Raw genomic sequence first — 19,040 nt, forward strand, 5'->3', positions numbered from 1 at the left:
GACCCCTGTTCCTTTTAGAGGAGGAGAGTGTGTAGAAAGCGAAAGCTGAGGTACTCATTGCTACTGGCGTGTCACTGCTTCTAGGCCCGCTCATTGGACAGAACTAGAAAGTATAGGTATGCGTATTTTACATGGAGACCTATGTACCTATGCTATTCCTGGAGCTCTGCGTGTGTGTGTGTGTGTGTGTGTGTGTGTTTTATAAAACCATGAGTTCATACCAATACCTCCAATTCAGTACCTCAGTATTCTTTCTAACTTTTTTTTTGCATGTTATTTTTCCATGTTTCTAAATATCTTATCCCATGAGGCATTCAGCTCCCTTTCTCCTTCACTTATTTTCTCCATCAGTTCCCTTACTCACTCATCAGTTTGCTTATGTGGCCAATGCAGCCAACCACACTGGCTCTCCTCAGCCCGGCATCTCTGTATCCTCAGCCCCCAGGGCCCTGTCACTCCCACAGCCCCTCTGCACCTGAGCCCCACGTCCTCAGGTGCCAGCTCCGCCACACGGGGAAGGAAAGGGGAGCCGGCAGGGGAGCTTGGTTTGGATGAAGTTGACTGTGGGGCATCTAGGAGGCCGTTGGTACACAGGCCGAGGGCCCAGGGCTGGAGGGCAGCATGTGGAGCAGAAAGGGGACGACAGTCCCTGCAGAGACACTTACAAGAGGGCTGAGGCAAGGGGTCTGCAGGGGACCCTGAGTGGCAGCAGCTGGGAAGGCGCATGAGACCAGGACAGGGTCTTCACAGATGACCACTGCCTGGCTCCTACCCCCTGCTCTCCTGGGATGGGTCTGGGCCCCTCTGTGCCCCTGGAGCCACAGGGGCGAGAGCTGGGCCCTATGTGGAAGGGCAGGGCCTGGGCTTGAGGCACCAGCAGACAGACGGCCAGACCGCCTGGCCACTGCTCCCCACCTCTGCCCCCAGCAGTCTCTCCACGTTGCCTCCGCAGTGGCCTGTGGGCCTGGCACCTACTTCAGCGGAGAGCCAGGCCAGTGTGTGCCATGCACGTCGGGGACCTACCAGGACGGGAACGGCCAGCTCAGCTGCACGCCGTGCCCCAGCAGCGACGGGCTCGGCCTGGCTGGTGCCCGCAACGTATCCGAGTGTGGAGGCGAGTAGGGGCCCTCCCTGAAAAGAGGAGCTGGGGGTGGGGGAACAGGGCACCTCCTGTCTCCACCGAGGTTCCCAAGGCAAAGGCCCGGGTGCCTCGTGGTCTTTTGTAAAGCTCTTTGCCATTTCCAGAGCCTGTCAGGACTTCCGCACAGCTGCACTTACAAAGTGCGTTGCAGACCCACGGTGCATGTGCCAGAGTGCACGGTGGTGAGCAGGCGCTGGGCTGCACTTGGTGCCATTTAAAACTGCACCATGCAGGTTGGAAAGGACTTTACAGCTTACCACTTGCTCATTTACAGGTCAGCTTATAGCGGAGGTACATAGTGCTTTATAGTTGACCAAACACGTGACACCTCATGGGGCACCCATCATTGTCGAAATGCTTTGTGGCGTGCAGCCAGATACTTGGGGAAGAACTGTGCTCTACACAAAGAACTTTACAGTTGGCCTTTTGGATGGTTTGGAGAGCCCTTTTTCAACTTACCAAGCACAATTTGGTTTGCAAAGAGCTTTTCCATTTACTACCCCCACTTAACCTCATCTGTGAAATGGGCTTGTAGCCTTCCCCCCATCAGCCTCCCTTCCCGGGCCATTGTGAGGCTCACCCAAGAGAACGGATGGGGAAAGGTGTGCTGGTGAGTGGGACCCTTAGGGTGGCAGAGACCTCCAGCCTTCTCTGGGGGACAGAAGAGATCAGAGCCCGTCCCTGAGCCCCTGCAGGCTGGCCCGCTGCCCTCTGGCCCCTGCCCCCTCCAGGAGTGTGGTCTGTGCCCCAGGGGAGGTAGTACCTGTCAGAGAGCACAGAGAGGCCACTGGGGGAGCAGAGAATTCCATGTTCGGGGCTGAGAAGGCACTAAACCCATGCCTCACTCAGCGCCGGAATACCCTCTACATCCTGACTTCTTGCTAGAATGTGTTGTCTCCTCCCTTTGTCCCAGCTGTGCCCTAGGGACCTCACAGAACCCCCTCCCTCTGCTCAGGCCCAGCCAGGCAGATAGACAAGGCAGCATCAGCCTGGAGCTTAAGAGCCCCAGGTCCTCATGTGAAGACAGTGTGGCCCGCCCCCTGGGCAGAGCCCCCTAAATAAATGGCCTCCACGACCTCCCACCTCCACATGTGGTGTCCACACTTCTCAGCTCCAGAGCGAGGCCACTTCTCAACACACAGCCCTTCTAGCTGGTGGGAGGAGAAAAGCCAGGCCTGACCAAGACCACACAGTGCCCTCCTCCCCCTCGACCCCCCGCCTTGGTGCCTTTCCCAGGACAGGTGAGGGCTGAGCTGAGCGCCGGGCCTGGACCGAGGCGCCCCGCCCCCCAGCCTGAGCCGTGACCTCTGACTCGCAGGCCAGTGCTCTCCAGGCTTCTTCTCCACCGACGGCTTCAGGCCCTGCCAGGCCTGCCCCGTGGGCATGTACCAGCCTGAGCCTGGGCGCACGGGCTGCTTCCCCTGCGGAGGGGGACTGCTCACCAAGCACGAGGGCACAGCCGCCTTCCAAGACTGTGAGGCCAAAGGTGAGGACTCCCCCAGTCACCCCTCCGCTCAGGGTCCGTTTCCCTGGATGCCCCTCATTTCCTGCCCTGGCAAACCTCCAAGGTCAGAGGAGGCTGGAGCCTCAAGCAGTGGACACTGGTGACGAGCTCTGTGCTGCACACGAGGACAGGGACGGGGGGTGTCCAGCACATGCCTGCCTCGGCTCGGATGAGAGAGCCAGGCAGGCACTGAGGCTCCAGCCTGGAGCTTTGAGCCCCCATCCCCCAGCTCCTCAAGACACTGGGGAGGCTTTGAGCTGCACCGGGAGGAAGGTTGGGAGGGGAGGAAGGTGAGGAGGGGCAGTGGGGCGAGGTCAGAGGTCAAGGTCTTCAGGGCTGCCAGGGCCCTGCAGTGCCGCCCCTCCTCCCCTCCACACCACCGAAGCTCCACCGCCGCCTGAGGCTCGACTCTCCACGGAGGGACAGTCCTCCCCACCTTCTGATGGCCCGACATACAGACTCTGAATCTTCCCCAGCTCTCCAGCCCCACCTCCCCCTGGCTCCTGCCAGGTTTTCCCCCCTTTACCGTTAGCCTCCCAGAAGGAGTGTCTGGACTCCACTTCCTCTCCTCTCATTCTCTCTGAATCCCCGCCAGCCAGTCCGACTGTCACCGCACTACGCCCCCCCAGCGTTTGCTCCCATCAAGACGGCCCACAGGGTCCCTGAGTTGCTGGAGCCCAAGTCAGTTCTGTCTGTGTCTCCTGAGACTGGGCCGTGGCCCCCTTGGGGCGCTCTTCCTGCTGCTCCTCGGCCTGGGCCCCAGGCCCCGCTCAGCCTCCCCCAGCCCCGCCCCCGAGTGCTGGGACGTCCCAGGCCCCTTGCACGCGCTGCTCTTGAGTCTGGATAAACTCAACTGCTCGCCTTAAGTAGCATCTCTGCACGGGTGCCCCCAGCTTCTGTTTCCCGTCCAGCCTCTCCCCTGAACTGGACTCTGCCCTCCCGCCGGGCCACAGCTCCACATCGTATCTAACAAGCATCTCAGATTCCACAGGTCCAGGCTCCCCGCCAGCGCACGGTGGCTCTTCCTGCCAGGTGCTCAAGGGGACCTTGGCGTCACTCTGAGTGCTCTTTCCCCCTCACCTCACACCCAGTCTGTCTGCAGCCCCTGCAGCTCTAGCTTCTAAACAGCCCGACTGGGCCTTCCCTGGCAGTCCAGTGGTTAAGACTCCGCACTTCCACTGCAGGGAGCACGGGTTCGATCCCTGGTCGGGGAACTAAGACCCTGCATGCCGCGCAGCACGGCCAAAAATAAAATAAAAAATAAACAAACGCAGAGTGACCCCGACCCAGGCCACCGCCACCCCTCCCCGATGGCCCTGGCCTGTCCTGCCTGGGCCTCCACGCCCCCCCTCCCCCAGAGCCCACTCCCAGTGCAGCAGCCGGGGACACGGGGCAGCTCCAGGTGGCCTTCCTCGCTCAGAGGGAAGCCCAGTCCTCACCGTGGCCCCTGACCTCTGCTCCGGCCACAGCTGGCACAGACACGGCCCACCTCCGGGCCAGCTCCGCACTCCTCGGGTCTCCACTCCGGTCCCCTCAGTGCCGCCCTCCCTCTCCTCCCTCCACAGCCGGCCCTACGGCATCTCACTCCCACGCAGCCAGAGTACAATGTTGGCCTCGGGGCAGGGCTCGGTCTGCCTGGCTCGCTGCTCAGAACCCATGGTCCACAGCACACCCTGCACTGTTGTGGGCAGGGGCAGGGAGCAGAGGGGTCGGCCACTCAGGGACTGGGCGTGGGTGGTGGAAGGTTACCGGGCAATGGGGAGGGGCCTTGAACTCTGTGCTGAGTCAGCCCTCAAGGGCAGGGAGCCCCGGGGAGAATGCCGCCTGCCCTTTCCCACTGGTCCCCCCCAACCACAGTGCACTGCTCCCCCGGCCACCACTACAATACCACCACCCACCGCTGCATCCGCTGCCCTGTCGGCACCTACCAGCCCGAGTTTGGCCAGAACCACTGCATCACCTGTCCGGGCAACACCAGCACAGACTTCGACGGCTCCACCAACGTCACACACTGCAAAAGTAGGTGCTGCTTTTCCCACGGCCAAGGAGCCGCGGGTGCCGGGAGGGGACTGGGGGCAGGTTGTGAGGGCAGGGTGAGCCCTGACCTCAGGTCGTGTCCACGGTGACACGGACCAGGAGGCCGGTGACTCCTCCCTGGCCCGTCACCTCCACACAGGCACTCGGTGGGACACCCTGTGGTGTGGAGGGTGCAACCAGCTTGGCCGGCCCCCCTGCGCTCCACGGAGCGACCTGATCGCGCCGTCGTTCGTCGGTCCCCGTGGCTCACCTGTGCCTCAGTGCCGGGCCAGGTCCCACTCCAGGGTCTGGGTCTGCGGAGGGAAAAGTCAGGGCCCGTGCCAAGGAGGCTTGTGGGGCAGCTGCCCGCACCAGACCCTGCAGCTCTGAAGGCACAGGATGCTCAGGGTGTACCAAGGGTGCAGGCGGAAGAGGGAGACCAGACGGCCGCCCTGTGTCTGTAGGAAGCTCCGTTTTAGCCCAAAGAAATGTGGCAGCGTAAGACAATCTGGGAAACAGATCGTCTCTGAGCCCCTCACCAGCAAGTCATCGGGGCCTAACCCACAGGATGCTGTCTTTAGGTATTTCTAATTCACTTTTCAGAGCCCTTTAGGGCATGTGTTCTGGTATTTTACCCTTTCCCTAATCAATTTCCAGCCAGTGACCCCTTTCCTGGGCTGCTGGTCATGTTTGGAACAGCCTAGTGGCCCGTGAAGGAGATTTAATCCTCGACGTGGACTCCATCCCCTCTGCCCAGGCTGCCCCGGCTGGGCTCACGGCCTCCTGCGACAGCTCAGCATAGGCAGGGTTTTAAGTGTTTAAACGTCCTAATGAGGAAAAGTGGGGGAATTGGGAGGGAAGCTTCTGGAATGATAAGGTGAAAATGAAATGTTTCCCAGAAATTTTGATGTGAGGAGATCTTTAAATGAAAATGTGTGAGAAAATTATGTATATTTAGTATTTACACTCAATTTTCTTTGCATAACTTCCTTTATGCAATTAAGCTAGGAACCGTTTAGCTCATAAAAAAAAGTCACATTTGGCCTCTTTGAGGATGCACGGTTTAGCTAAACTTGAAAAGGTAGGGAAGCATGTCTCTTGCTGGTCCTTGAGCCTGCCTGCTCCCTGGGGAGGGCCACACCTGGCACCTGGGGGGCACTCAGGGGATGTTGAGCAAAGGGATGCACAGACAAGTGAGTGGAGAGAAAGGGGACGTTGGGGCACACTTGGCCTTGGCTGAGACACGGAGGACAGCACGGGCTGGCGGGGAGCTGGCAGCTGCAGGGGCATGGACGCGCCTGCCGGGGGGGTGAGCAGCTCCAGGCAGGAGGCAGGTGAGGTTCAGGTGAGGCAGCCCAGGAAGGAGGCACCCGGGGCTGGGCCTCCGAGAACCAACACGGAACGGGGACCTGCCCCCCGCTGAGGGGTCCCCGAGGGAAAACCGGCCTGGAGCCTGGCCTGCTGGCGGGGAGGACCGGGTAGAGGGGGGCCCAGGAGGGGGCGGAGCACCTACCAGCCCTGCCCTGGGCCGCCAAGGCTGCTGAGGGCCAGCCGGGCCTGACCAGGGCATGGGCCGTGGTGCCCACAGACCAGCACTGCGGCGGCGAGCTTGGCGACTACACGGGCTACATCGAGTCCCCCAACTACCCTGGCGACTACCCAGCCAATGCTGAGTGCGTGTGGCACATCTCGCCACCCCCCAAGCGCAGGATCCTCATCGTGGTCCCCGAGATCTTCCTGCCCATCGAGGACGGGTGTGGCGACGTCCTGGTCATGAGGAAGAGCGGTACGTGCCGTCCAGGGGGGTTGCCTCAACCACACGCCCACCCCTCCCCCGTGGCACAGCTCTGCAGGGCACTCACCTCCAACTCCAGGGGCTGGGCTTTCCAGAGCTGTATGGAAAGGTCCGGAGAGCTTAGGGTGTGTCCTAAGTGTGGGAATCAGGACCTGGTCAGGTCTGGTCTCGATGCTGACCACAAGCCAGTCTCTCATCCCATTTCTCCCGCATCCTGCCACACGGCCCAGGGTGAGCCCCCAGGAGCACCCCCTGCCCCACAGGGCCTCTTCCCCCCTCTGTGCTTGGAGGGGTGGTGAAGGGCCAGCCTGTGCACTCACACAGGGTGCCCCAGGGTCCGCTCCCCCGCTCTGTGAGCTGCAGCCTCCCAGCTCACCAGCCCCATGGGGGCTCCGGGTGAGACTTTGGGCGAGGGGCCAGCCCCTCAGCAGTGGGTGGGCACGAGCACGTGCCCAAATGGCCACGGCAGCAAGAAAGGTGGTGAGCCCTGAGACCCCCCAGGGACTGGGTAGAACCCCTTATGGCCTGTGCCTCGGCTGGGGACCTCGCTGCTATGGTAAGGCCGCAGTGCCCCCAGGGAGCAAGCTTCCAGGTCAATGTTAGGGAAGAAGGAGGGGGAAAAGACAGACACAAAAACGTGGCTGCCCACCGGGGCCTGGGATGTGTCTGATACACAGAGACCGGCCAGAGGAGCAGGAGAGTGGGGGGATGGGGGAGGGGGGAGGGCCTTGTCCACTGTGTGCTGCATTGTTACCAGGTGCCTGCACCACCCACTCAGTGTAGCTGATGAGCAGGAAATGGCCCCCAGTGTGTGAATGGGAGGCCTGGGAGGCCAGGAAGGGCAAGGTACCCGGCCAGCGTCCTACAGCCAGTCAGAGCCCAGCCCGGGACCATCCCCTGCCCATTCCCGTCACCAGCCTCCCTAGTCCACAGCATCTTCCCCTCCACTGTCTGTCCACAGAGCTGAGCTCTAGGGAGGCCAGCCTCTCCCACCTCGAGGACACCTCAGGAAAGCTCCCCCAGGGAGCAGTGAGGAAGTGGGGCACCCTTTGGCCAGCCCCAGGCACCCCAGGGGTCAGCAGGCTCACCCTTGTTCATCTGCTCACCGGGAGAGGAGACTGACCCTCCACCCCAGCCCCGGCTCTGTGCTGGGTGCAGGCGTGAGCCCTGTCCTTGAGGAGCAGTTGGCAGGGAGACAGTGACAACCCTATAGAGAGGGGCTGTACTACAGTGTTCACAGAGCAGAGAGGAAACAGAGTAGGGTGGGGGTGGAGCAGTCAGGGAGGCTTCCTGGAGGAGGAGGCACAGAAACTTGTCTCAGAGGGACAAGTAGGAACTGGGGCTGAGGGTCGGGAAGGGCGTTTGGGGCCGAGGGAACAAGTGCGGGGACTGGAGAGCTGGAGTGTTTGGGGACTGGGTGCTGTGGGTGCTGGATGACTGACTGACTGGGGAGGCCAGAGGCCTGTGGCAGGAGGTCAGGGACCGGGTGAGGAGCTGTGGATCTGGGGCAGCTCAACCATGACGTGCCTCTTCCCCCTGCCCCGCCCGCAGCCTCACCCACCTCTATCACCACCTATGAGACCTGCCAGACCTACGAGAGGCCCATCGCCTTCACCTCCCGCTCCAGGAAGCTCTGGATCCAGTTCAAATCCAACGAAGGCAACAGCGGCAAAGGGTTCCAAGTACCTTATGTCACCTACGACGGTGAGTGTGGCCCCAGTGCGCACCCAGGTTGGCCCTGGGGACACAGAAACAAATCATACCTCCCCGGCCTCAGGGAGCTCCAGCCTTGGGGGACTGTGGGGTCCAGACAGGCCCATAAGGGGGACAGGGTGGTGCAGATGAGGGAGTTATTAGTGGTGTCTGCGGGCCTCAGAGGGAGGTGCTACCCAAGCAGGGTTTTGAGGGCTGTATAGGGGTTTTCTAACTAGTCAAACCTGGAGGAGACCAGTGTGGGTGGAGGAGACAAAGGCACGCAGTCTGAAGCCCTGGGGGAGGGCTGAGGCTGACTGGAGCAGGAGGCAGGAGGGACTGTCACCTTCAGCCTCTACCCTCACCTTCCTCCCTTCCCCACCGGCGGGCTTCACAGAGGACTACCAGCAGTTAATAGAAGATATCGTCCGCGATGGACGGCTCTACGCCTCAGAGAATCACCAGGAAATTTTGAAAGTGAGTGAGCTTCCCTATGGGAAGGGATCATATAATCCTGGGATAGTGGCCTGTGACGATCCAGGGCCATCCCTGCCCCCAGCCCCGACCCCAGCCCTGCACAGAAGAGAGGAGAGAAGAGTGATAACAGGAGAAGAGAAGGTGATGGGAGCAGGAGGCCAGGGGCAGGGCTGGTCCAGTGCATCTGTCCTTCTAGCCCAGGACCTGCTGAGGTGCCGGTGGGCAGGTTCCTTATGAACTCTCGGCCTCACTTTCCTCATCTGTGAAATGGGGAGAGCTCGACAGCATGGTCTCTTAAAATCAGGAGAATCCTCCGCTGCCTTTGGGACTGACTCTCTCCTCATCCCACCCACGTCCTGAGAAGTAGAGCCACCTAGTCATCCGGGGGCTGTGGCCGTCACACGGCGGGCACAGGCCGGGTCAGGGCCCAGGTTGTCACCGTGAGGAGCCAGACTCAGGGATCTGCTTGGGCTCTGGTGGTCGGGCCCCGGCCCAGCCCTGGGCAGACAGCACCCCGAGCCTGGGAGCCGAGGGTGGCGTGGAGGGCAAGAGCGGGCCCGGCCAGTGCCTCGCTAACTTCTGCTCCAGCTGCCACCTCCCAGCTGGGCGGCCCCAGGCAAGCTGTCTGAGCCCCGCCTCGCGTCTGAGAAACTGGGATGGCTCACAGAGTCTCCGAGCCCAGGCCTGGAGCACTCCTACATACAGTAGGCAGTTTGTAAACCAAGAGGTTTGCCCCCTGCTGCCCTACCTGGATGAGACCTGGGGGTCTCGGGGCACGAATCCCCTCGTCGCCCTCCTCAGGTACCTGTCTGTTCAGTGGGAACCAGAGGGTCGTCCTGACTCTGTCCTGTTGACGGTGCCTGACCCTCTCATCCTTGCCCCGGCCCTCTGCCCTCAGCTCCACCCTGCAGCTGGCAGCATCTTTTCAGAGCTAGAAGTGTTCCCATCTCTTAGGACCAAGCCTTGGCCAGCGAGGCCCAGCCTGGCACAGCTACCACCTGCCTCTGCGGCGGCTCTCAGGCCTCCACTCCCCACGTCACTGGCCACGGCCTCCCAGGAACGCTAGCCCCATTCTCTCCTCGGTGGACGTCCTCCCGTCCTGCTGTTCTCAGCTCAGGCGTCCCATCCTCTGGGCCTCCCTAGCCAGGTTGCACTCTGAGGGCCCCAGGTGGCCCCCCTTCTTGGCCGTCAGGCCTGCGGTTTAGGTTTGTCCTGTGATTATTTGGCCCCCGTCCCCCCGCCATGGGGAAGGAACTACAGGGCTTCCCCCTCAGCACCCTGTCCCCAGCACCTGGCACTGCGCCCAGCACATGGGAGGAACTCCACCTGTGTCTCCAAGGGCATGGGTGCATGTGTACACGTGGGAAAGGGTGTGTGTGTGTGTGTGCGCGTGTGTGTGCCCGCTCGCACATGCCGGGACGAGTCACACCCCAAGACGGCCGCTTGAGACGATGAGCTCATGGGGCAGGAAGCACGCAGTGTGTGGCTGCCGGTCACTGGAGGTTCTCCTCCAGGGTGGCATCGCCCCACTTTACAGATGATGACCCTGGGCTCTGAGAGGGTGCCCAGCTGGTGAGGGACGGCGCCTGAGTGTGGGCCGCCTGGACCCTCACGGCACACCTGTGCCGAGCACCCCTGAGCCAGGCTCCTGGCTCTCAGGACTGCACTTCCTCTTCCGCCCAGCCCTGAGAGGAGGGCTCGTCACCCTGTCATTCAGATGAATAATTCAAGTTCAGAGCAGCAGGGTCATTTTCCCAGGGCTAAGGCACTAGGGAGGAGATGGTGCAGCTGTGGTTTCCAGTCCGGCCCATTGGCCTCCAAAGCCTTGCTCTCTACTCCGTGTGCTCTGGTTTTCAACCTGGGGGGGTTGGCTGATGTGTTTTTGCATCGCACCGTTTTAAGATAAAATGTGACTGGAACTCCAAGAGTTAAAACGAATAGACTATTAAAAAACCAATTAGGCTATTAAAACCGAAAAACTATTCGTGGCAAAGAGCCTGTAGGATCCTGAAACACACCAGCCAGCCCAGCCTCTTCCCCCTTCCCCCATCCCTGCAGACACCCTCAGGCCCCGCCAGGGCGCCAGGCATCGCAGAGGCGAGTGGCCAGGGCCCTCCAGCCTGGCCCCAGGCCCCTCACCCTGGCCTCACCGTGTCTTGCAGGACAAGAAGCTGATCAAGGCCCTCTTCGACGTGTTGGCACATCCCCAGAACTACTTCAAGTACACGGCCCAGGAGTCCAAGGAGATGTTCCCGCGGTCCTTCATCAAACTGCTGCGCTCCAAGGTGTCCCGGTTCCTGCGACCCTACAAATAACACTGGTGCAGCTGCCCTGCTTGGGGTGCCGGCTACCCGGGGAGGAGAGAGCTCCTCCCCTCCACAGTCGAAGCTAAAGGCGGCTCCGTGGGCCTCCACGCTGCCTTGGGAATCGCCGTGGCGTCTGCCCTTCAGGAATCGCTGACCAGCCCGTGGCGGGCGAGACCACATCCAGGCAGAGACCCCAGCCCAGCTGCATTCCTCTGATGCCGCCCCCGTGGGAAAACATTGCTTAAGGCAGCCTTTCTTGCTCCTTCCAGGACACCAATAGCGCCCTCTCCTGAGCTGGCACCAGCGGACGCCACCCGGACCAGGACGCTCGGCCACCACCCAGGCGGGTCCCGGGCAGAGCTGACCTTTGGAGGTTGCACGTGCCCTCTGCCTGGTGCTTCAGGGGAGAGGGGCATGGTGGCCATGTCTCAGGGGGGCTCTCAGAGGCAGAGTCCAAGACAGGAGGCCAGGCCGTGGAAGCAGGGGTGGTGAAGGCTCGTCTGGGGGCTGTGATAAGCCAGTGTCGATGCCGGCAGGGCGTCCGCACCCGCCAGCTCCTCTGGCCGTGGGCCCAGGACACGGGCGAGTGCGGTTGGGCTCTCAGGATTCTGTGATGGGACAGAAAAGAGGTGCTGGGAGAGGAAACTGTAGATTTCTGCTTTCCCGTGATAGAGCATCTAATTAAGTACTATGTGTATATGAATATAAAGATAAAGCTATATATACTTCTATTTGTGGGTACTTTAGGAGAATTCTCTTTAGCAACTGTAAATATTAATCGCCACCCCGTCTTCTCCCAGCTGTTGCTGGCTTCCCTGACTGATTAAACTGCTCCTCCAAGCACTTGCCACGTCTGTTTACGAAGGCCAGGAGCCTCCAAGACCGGGGGTGAGGCAGGTCGGCCCTGGACACGCGGTGGAGTACACACGCTTGGGGGACTGGGCTCCACGCTCTGCCAACGTGTTACCTACCCTCCGATGGAATGCAGTGGAAAGCAATGTCCCTTCGGACCCCTTCCTGGGGTCACAGGGCCCAGTGGTAAACTTTAGAAGGGGCCTGTGTCTGACCCGAGGCCATGACCGTGGAGTTCAAGCTGAGGACGCTTGCCACCAGAAGGCAAGGCTTTGCCCCTGTGAGCACAGGCTGTGCTGAGCACCGGGGCCCAGGGAGGAGAGCAGGCCCTGGGACGGGGGAGCCGCCCCCAGGCAGAGGCAGGCTGGCTGTCGGAGGCCGGGCTTCCGGTGCAGTCTTCTTTCTGCTGCACCCTGTGGCCTCCCTCTCAGAGTCTCTCTGTAAAGAAGCAAAGTCTGGAGTGTGACCGGGCTGCACCGTGTCCCGCTCAGCCAGGAGCCAGGGCCTGGGATGGAGCTAGCGAGGCCCTCTGACAGGCCGCGGCCTTGCCCACTGCCACACTGCTGCTGCCACCAGCCGCGGGACACACAGACGCTCTGTGGCTTTAGGGTTAACAGACTTTCAGAATCCCAAGGAACACGGGCGAATCCTCAGACGAACTCCCGTCACCCATTCTGGTGGCCTCTAGGTGGTTTCCTCCTCGCTCCAGACCCATGCATGCCGCTAGGGACGAGCACGCCCTTTGAGGACGGCTGTGGCGCTGAGGGCATGAGGCCTGGAGGTCCCGGGCTGGGTGGCGAGCAGGTCATGGCAGCTTTTACAGTCCACAGCGGGGCTCGGTGCTCAGGAGTTCCTCACCGCCGTTACCTGCGTCCTCAGCAGCGGGTCCCCAGCTTGACTAATGCTGCCGTCAGCACCTTCTCTTCCAAAATCCAACTCAAGCGGGGAGGGCGCTGCACTCGGTCGGTAGCTCAGTGTCAGCTGGGGAGCCCTGTCCAGGCCACACTGCCCCACCCCTGGTCACAGTCCTTGAAGGCCAGTCACAGTTTCCAGAAACAGGCCTGTCCTCTGCATCAAGCCCTTGGTCCTCCCCAGAAATTAGGTGTGTCCTCCAGAATCAGCCCCCAGCAGTAGCTACCCAGGGGAGGGCACTGGGAAGGGTTTTGGGTTTTGGGTTTTGTGGGGTTTTTTTGCTGTACGCGGGCGTCTCACTGTTGTGGCCTCTCCCGCTGCGGAGCACAGGCTCCGGACGCACAGGCTCAGCGGCCATGGCTCACGGGCCCAGCCGCTCCACTGCATGTGGGATCCTCCCGGACCGGGGCACGAACCCGCGCCCCCTGCATCGGCAGGCGGACTCCCAACCACTGCGCCACCAGGGAAGCCCTTGGGTTTTTTTTTAATGCTCTCAAAAAGGGTGTTTTTGATCCAGAGAGGACCAGGAAGAGCTGTCATATCTCTTGAACTCTTTCTGCCGCTCCTTTGGGTTGTCTCTGGCAGTTGCCACCCACATACCCACTAACCTACATACCCTTTCGGTGGGTCCACCCTGATCCACGGCTCTCGCCACCACTGTGGTCAGACCCTGCCCCGTGTCTCCCGGGCAGAGCAGGACGGGGCAGTGCAGATGTGGGCCCCGCACCGTCTCGAGTGCCAGGGAGCCCGCAATCCAAATTTGCCAGCCGCCCGCTGTCACCATCCAGCCCTCCCTCCCCAGTAAAGCCACCTGCCGCACCATCAGGGGGCTCAAAGTCCAGGGGTGGGGTCTTTTCTGAACCTCATCAACCCTCAGCCCCATGCCGGGGACCCTGGGGGTCCCACTTATTAAACGCAGAGCTGTTGCCACTCCTTGGGGCCTGGTGGTCCCAGGAGATCTACCCGGGCAACAAAGCTTGTTTCTTCATGTTTCCATGTCGTGGACGCAGGTGGTAGATTGGCTGACGCAAGGTGGCTATTCCACCTGGCTCCAGGTGGAGGTGGAGAGAAAAGGGAAGGCGGACAAGGACTGGCCCAGGTAGGGCCGTTCCTGCGGTGAGTCCTGAAGAAGGACGGAAGCCGAGACAGGAGTGCAGAAGGCCTGAGCTGCCCAGGGGCTGAGCCAGAAGGAGCACATCCCACTCCTGGATGGGACGTTGGCCTTGAGCAGCCACAGAACCATCCCAGCCAGGGCCTGCCTGGCACGGACCCTCAGGGGCTAGCCAGTTGATAAACTCCAAGGAAAGGAGCTAAGCAACACATTTCTGGAAGCAAAAGCCTGCCCGCTGGCCGGGGCTGAAAGCAGGTGCCAAGGCCTGGCAATTCTGATGAGCTTGGTTCTGGCCTAGCAGAGCATCAGGCTGGGGCGACCAGAGCAGCTCTGCAGAGATGGCAGTGGAGACTGAGGGACCTCTGCCCTGTGGGCCGGGCACCTCCTGGCACACTCTGCTTCCATGGAAATGCGCCCAGGAAAGGGAAGGAATCCGCTCAGGTCTAGTGGCCAAGCCCTCAGCGAGGGAGTGTTGAAGTCGCTTCATCTGCTTCCCCGAACTAGGCTCCTTTTCCCCGATTGTGCCTTGTAGCTGCTGCGCGGTGCTGGCCCCCCTCCTCCCCCCGGGCTCTCCGTTTAGGGTCAGACAGCAGGTTGCACCTGCCAGGAGTGGTGGCCTCTTTCCTCAGTCTCTCCCATCTCTTTGCCTCTGTGGTGACAGGCTTGAGGAGGCCGTGGGGCGTGAGGTGGTGGCCTCGGGCAGCTTTCCCTCCTGCCACCCATGGGTTTGGGACACGCAGGTAGAGTAGAACTGAGACCCCAGGCCAAGAAGTTTCCAGAGAGCGATGGCCCCCGGAGACCCTCTTCCCCACACCTGTTACAAACCCACCTCTCCTACCTGAACCCTCGTTCTCCCAGAAACACAGCCAAGGTCACCCCTCTTCCACGACAAGAGGCCCCCCGCCTGCTGGAGCTGGAGCAGGGGCCTAAGTGACATTTCAGGGGCCGAATAAGACTTCCAGCACCTCCGCCGCCCCAGCTGAAAACTAAGAGACTGAACTAAGTTGGGTCACTTAGCAAACCTTTGCTGAGCACCTACTGTGTGCTAGGCTCCTAGAAAGGCAGAGAGACCATAGCCCCAGGGGCTGACAGGATGTCCTGGAAAGCCCTCTGGTCACAGAGATAAAGGTGATGGAGGCCTGGGTGGCAGAGCCCAGCGCTCCCGGTCAGGAGAGGTCCATCCCTCCCTCCCGCGCCTCCCGGGACCCTGGGTGGGTGGGGTGCAGGGCACCTGCAGGAGGGGCAGAGCAGAGCCTGGTCACCAAGCTACACTTCAAGAAAGACACCTCGAAGGAGAAGCTGCAGCCAGCTGGGCGGAGAGAGAAGCACACAAGCCAAGACCGCGGACCCTGGGAGCCCAGCCAACACGCCCAGGACACCGGTCTCCGCCCTGACGCCTCGCCCGCTGCCAGCACCCGGCAAGGTCAGTGCTCCAGAAGGGAGGCTCCTTTCTCGTCACCCAGGGACCGTGGCTGCGTTTGCCTCCTCTACTGCATGCTTGGGGGGTCCGACAGCCTGGCAAACTGCATCTTATACCAAGGACCCCTTTCCTCGCCAGAGATACACTTGGTGGCAGCTCAGCCCTTCTGATAAGAGCAAAAGCGCCGAGCCAACGTCACTCAGGCCAAAGGCAGAGGGACTCGATGTCTGGGACACTGCCCGTCGCACAGGTGGAGACGGAGCAAGTAGCTGCTGCTCTCCCAGGGCTGCCCCTGCCCCTCAGCGCCCGCACATCACCTGCAGCACTGAGTCCTGAGCGCTCACTGTGCGCCAGCCACAGGGCCGGCCCGCCTGGTTCCATGGAGACGGCACCAGTGGGGGCCCAGGCGACACGGGCGTGGCCGCACACCCCCTCCTAGCAGCCTGCACAGATGGCCCCCGAGAGCAGGACCCTTTGTTTCCCTGAGGCCTCCCAGCCCCTGGATGGAGTCTCTGAAATTGGCTGTCCCCCCAAGTCTCAACAGGAAGCAATGAAGGGCCAGAGTCGCCTCCCTCCCCCCCGCCCCCCCCACCAAACCCCCCAGGGCTCAGCCCCATAACATGTGCACGTGCTCAGTGCTCTTCAGGCTGGGAGGCCCAGCGACAGGCCCAAGGCAAATTGTTAGGAACTCATGGAATTGGGAATCCAACCCAAGCCCGTCTAATCCCAAAGTAGGAAATGTCCCTCTGTGAAATGCTGATCACTGAATGGTACAGATTGGGAAACTAAGCAGGGCAGCCTGGCAGTGGAGGGCCCGGGGTGGGGGGACATGAAGGAGAGGGCAAGAGGGAGGAGGGGGTGTGGACTTAGTGACCTCCCCCCGCTGGAACAAGTGCTAAAACCTCATTCAGAGAAAGATGGCCTTCTGCCTTCTCCCCGGGTGGACAGGTCACTTCCATTCAAGCTGAGCCTGCCCGGTAAGCTGGGCCATGGCTCAGCGCTCACCCTGGGGGGTTCTGGGTGCCTTGAGCCGAGGCCGGCGCACAGCCCTGCAAGATGCCAAGTGTCCCTCCCCTACCTGCCCTTCTGCCAGCTCCTCAGCGGACAGGCGTGGGGAAAAGTAGGGGGGAAAAGGGAAAGCTGGCTGATGCCAAGTATTTTGTATTTCAGTCCAGAGGCCACGTAGATCTGCAGGGAAACTTCTTATTCCACTGAGCTCAAAACCTTAAACAGTCTGAGTGAGCAGACCCAGCCCATGTGGCTCCTGAAACAGGCTGTCTGAACACCACTGGGGGCGGTGCAGGGTTGGGTGGGGGACCACAGAGCTGACCCTCGTTCTCGCAGCCTTCAGTTTGGGCTTCTGCGAAGGCACCGGCGGTACTGTGCAGGCGCTTTGGCAATCTCTCTGCCTGCAAGCGTGACAAATACCAGTGTAACCACATTTTTATTTTAGTTGCCTCAAATATTCAAAATTTTGTTTTCTCCGTCATGTTCATACATATGCATGTAATTAAACATTTGTGAAAAATCACTTTAATAATAAACAGGAAATGAACTTAAATACTGCCCCTTCCTCTCATTCATCAGTGGTTAGGACAGAGGCGGCAGCGGGCGTAGAGGCCGGTGGAAAAGTTAACTGGAATCAGACAGTTTTTTCAGAAATTCCCTGGCTGTATTGAAGACTGAAAGGAAAGGAGCTACAGAAAGCTTCCGACACACAAAGCAGCAGTTTGAGACGTGCGTGTGGAGGACACCCAAAGTTAGAAAACATGTTCCTAAATGAGCCCCCAGAAAGTAAAACTTTGTGTTTCAAATCCCATTTCTCCTCATGACCGGCATCATGAAAGGAGAGATGTTCCTTTACACAGGGGTCACGGTCAGTGAGCACCAGGGCATCTGGGACCCCTTGAGATTAGATGCACAATCAGTGTTCTGTGTGTGTGTGCGGGCACGTGCCTGTGAGCACACATGCATGCGTTTCTCTGGGAATGTGACCCATGGCTTTCATCAGATTCTCAAAGAAATCTAGAACCACAAAAAGGCTAATAGCCACTGTTCTCCTCAGTAATGTGGTGACCCTCTGGTATCATGCACTCGACAGGAGAAAAAAACAATTTTATAAATGACATTAATATCCCAAATTACACAGTAAACACCAGATTTTTTTCTTGGTTTAATGAAGTGATTTAAAAGTCTCAGGAAACTTCTGGGAAGGTACCCAAAAGAACTGAAAGCAGTCTCGAAGAGATATTTGTACACCCTTGTTCACAGGGGCGTTAGTCACGACAGTCAAAAGTAGAAACGGCCCAAGTGTCCATCAATGGATGAAGAGAGGAATAAAACAGCGTCTATCCGTACAATGGAATATGATTCAGCCTTAAAAAGGAGTGAAGTTCTGACACGTGCTACAACGTGGATGAACTTTAAAGACATTATGCTGAAGGAAACATACCAGTCACAAAAGGACAAACACCGTATGATTCCACTTATATGAGTCCCTGGAGGAGTCAAATCCACAGAGACAGAAAGTAGAATGGGGGTCGCCAGGGGCTGGGGAGTTGGCGTCTAATGGGTACAGCGTTTCAGTCTGGGAAGATGAAAAAGTTCTGGAGATGGCTGGAGGTGATGGCTACACCAGAATGTGAATGTAGTTAATGCCACTTAACTATATATATATATATATTTTTTTTTTTTTTTTTTTTTTTTTTTTTTTTTTCCGGTACGCGGGCCTCTCACTGTTGTGGCCTATCCCGTTGCGGAGCACAGGCTCCGGACACGCAGGCTCAGCGGCCATGGCTCACGGGCCCAGCCGCTCCGCGGCATGTGGGATCTTCCCGGACCGGGCACGAACCCGCGTCCCCTGCATCAGCAGGTGGACTCTCAACAACTGCGCCACCAGGGAAGCCCAACTATATATTTTTTTAATTAACTGTTATTGGAGTATAATTGCTTTACAGTGTTGTGTCAGTTTCTGCTGTACAGCAAAGCGAATCAGCCACACGCACATACACATCTGCTCTTTTTTGGATTTCCTTACCATTTAGGTCACCACAGAGCACTGAGTAGAGTTCCCTGTGCTATACAGTAGGTTCTCATTAGTTATCTATTTTATACATAGTAGTGTATATATATCAATCCCTATCTCCCAGTTCATCCCACCCACCTCTTCCCCTCTTAGTGTCCATATGTTTGTTCTCTACGTCTGTGTCTCTATTTCTGCTTTGCAAATAAGTTCATCTGTATCATTTTTCTAGATTCCATACATAAGTGATATTATATGATATTTGTTTTTCTCTTTCTGACTTACTTCACTCTGTATGACAGTCTCTAGGTCCATCCACATCTCTGCAAATTGCACAATTTCGTTCCTTTTATGGCTGAGTAATATTCCATTGCATATATATATGTACCACATCTTCCTTATCCATTCTTCTGTTGATGGACATTTAGGTTGCTTCCATGTCCTGGCTATTGCAAATAGTGCTGCAATGAATATTGGGGTGCATGTATCTTTTTATTAACTGTATTTTTTAAAGGATTTAAATAGTAAATGTTATATTATGTATCTTTTACCACAATTTTTTTTTTTAATTTTAAGGAGAAAACAATGATGACATCCTCTGAGCACACAACACATGATATTTCTACCAAAACTCCCGTGAAGACACGATCAAAAGATACGGGCTCCTTGGACTGGAAAATGAGCTGAGAAGCAGGGCAGCTCACAAATGCAAGAGAAATGGGGTGGTGAGTGTGGACTGACTTATTCTCCAGATTCCAAAATCCAAGGTGAATTCCAGATTCTAAGAGAGCA

General features: G+C 58.8%; 1 protein-coding gene across 3 annotated transcripts in view; it reads left to right on the forward strand.

The window, feature by feature from the left end:
- SCUBE1 (signal peptide, CUB domain and EGF like domain containing 1) overlaps positions 1–10,950 on the forward strand; it is a gene marked incomplete at its 5' end in the record, with an annotated part of 129,984 nt that extends 119,034 nt beyond the window's left edge. For all 3 annotated transcript variants that reach the window (XM_081249522.1, XM_081249523.1, XM_081249524.1), the window contains 7 exons: positions 953–1,114; positions 2,460–2,627; positions 4,503–4,664; positions 6,250–6,447; positions 8,008–8,160; positions 8,546–8,625; positions 10,788–10,950. In XM_081249522.1, the coding sequence (XP_081105648.1) occupies positions 953–1,114; positions 2,460–2,627; positions 4,503–4,664; positions 6,250–6,447; positions 8,008–8,160; positions 8,546–8,625; positions 10,788–10,940 (1,076 nt within the window). In that variant the 3' untranslated portion in view covers positions 10,941–10,950. The remainder of the gene's footprint in view (positions 1–952; positions 1,115–2,459; positions 2,628–4,502; positions 4,665–6,249; positions 6,448–8,007; positions 8,161–8,545; positions 8,626–10,787) is intronic.
- Between the last annotated feature and the right edge of the window lie 8,090 nt (positions 10,951–19,040).

Source organism: Mesoplodon bidens (assembly GCF_964165515.1).
Source record: "Mesoplodon bidens genome assembly, chromosome: 11".
NCBI lineage: Eukaryota > Metazoa > Chordata > Mammalia > Artiodactyla > Ziphiidae > Mesoplodon > Mesoplodon bidens.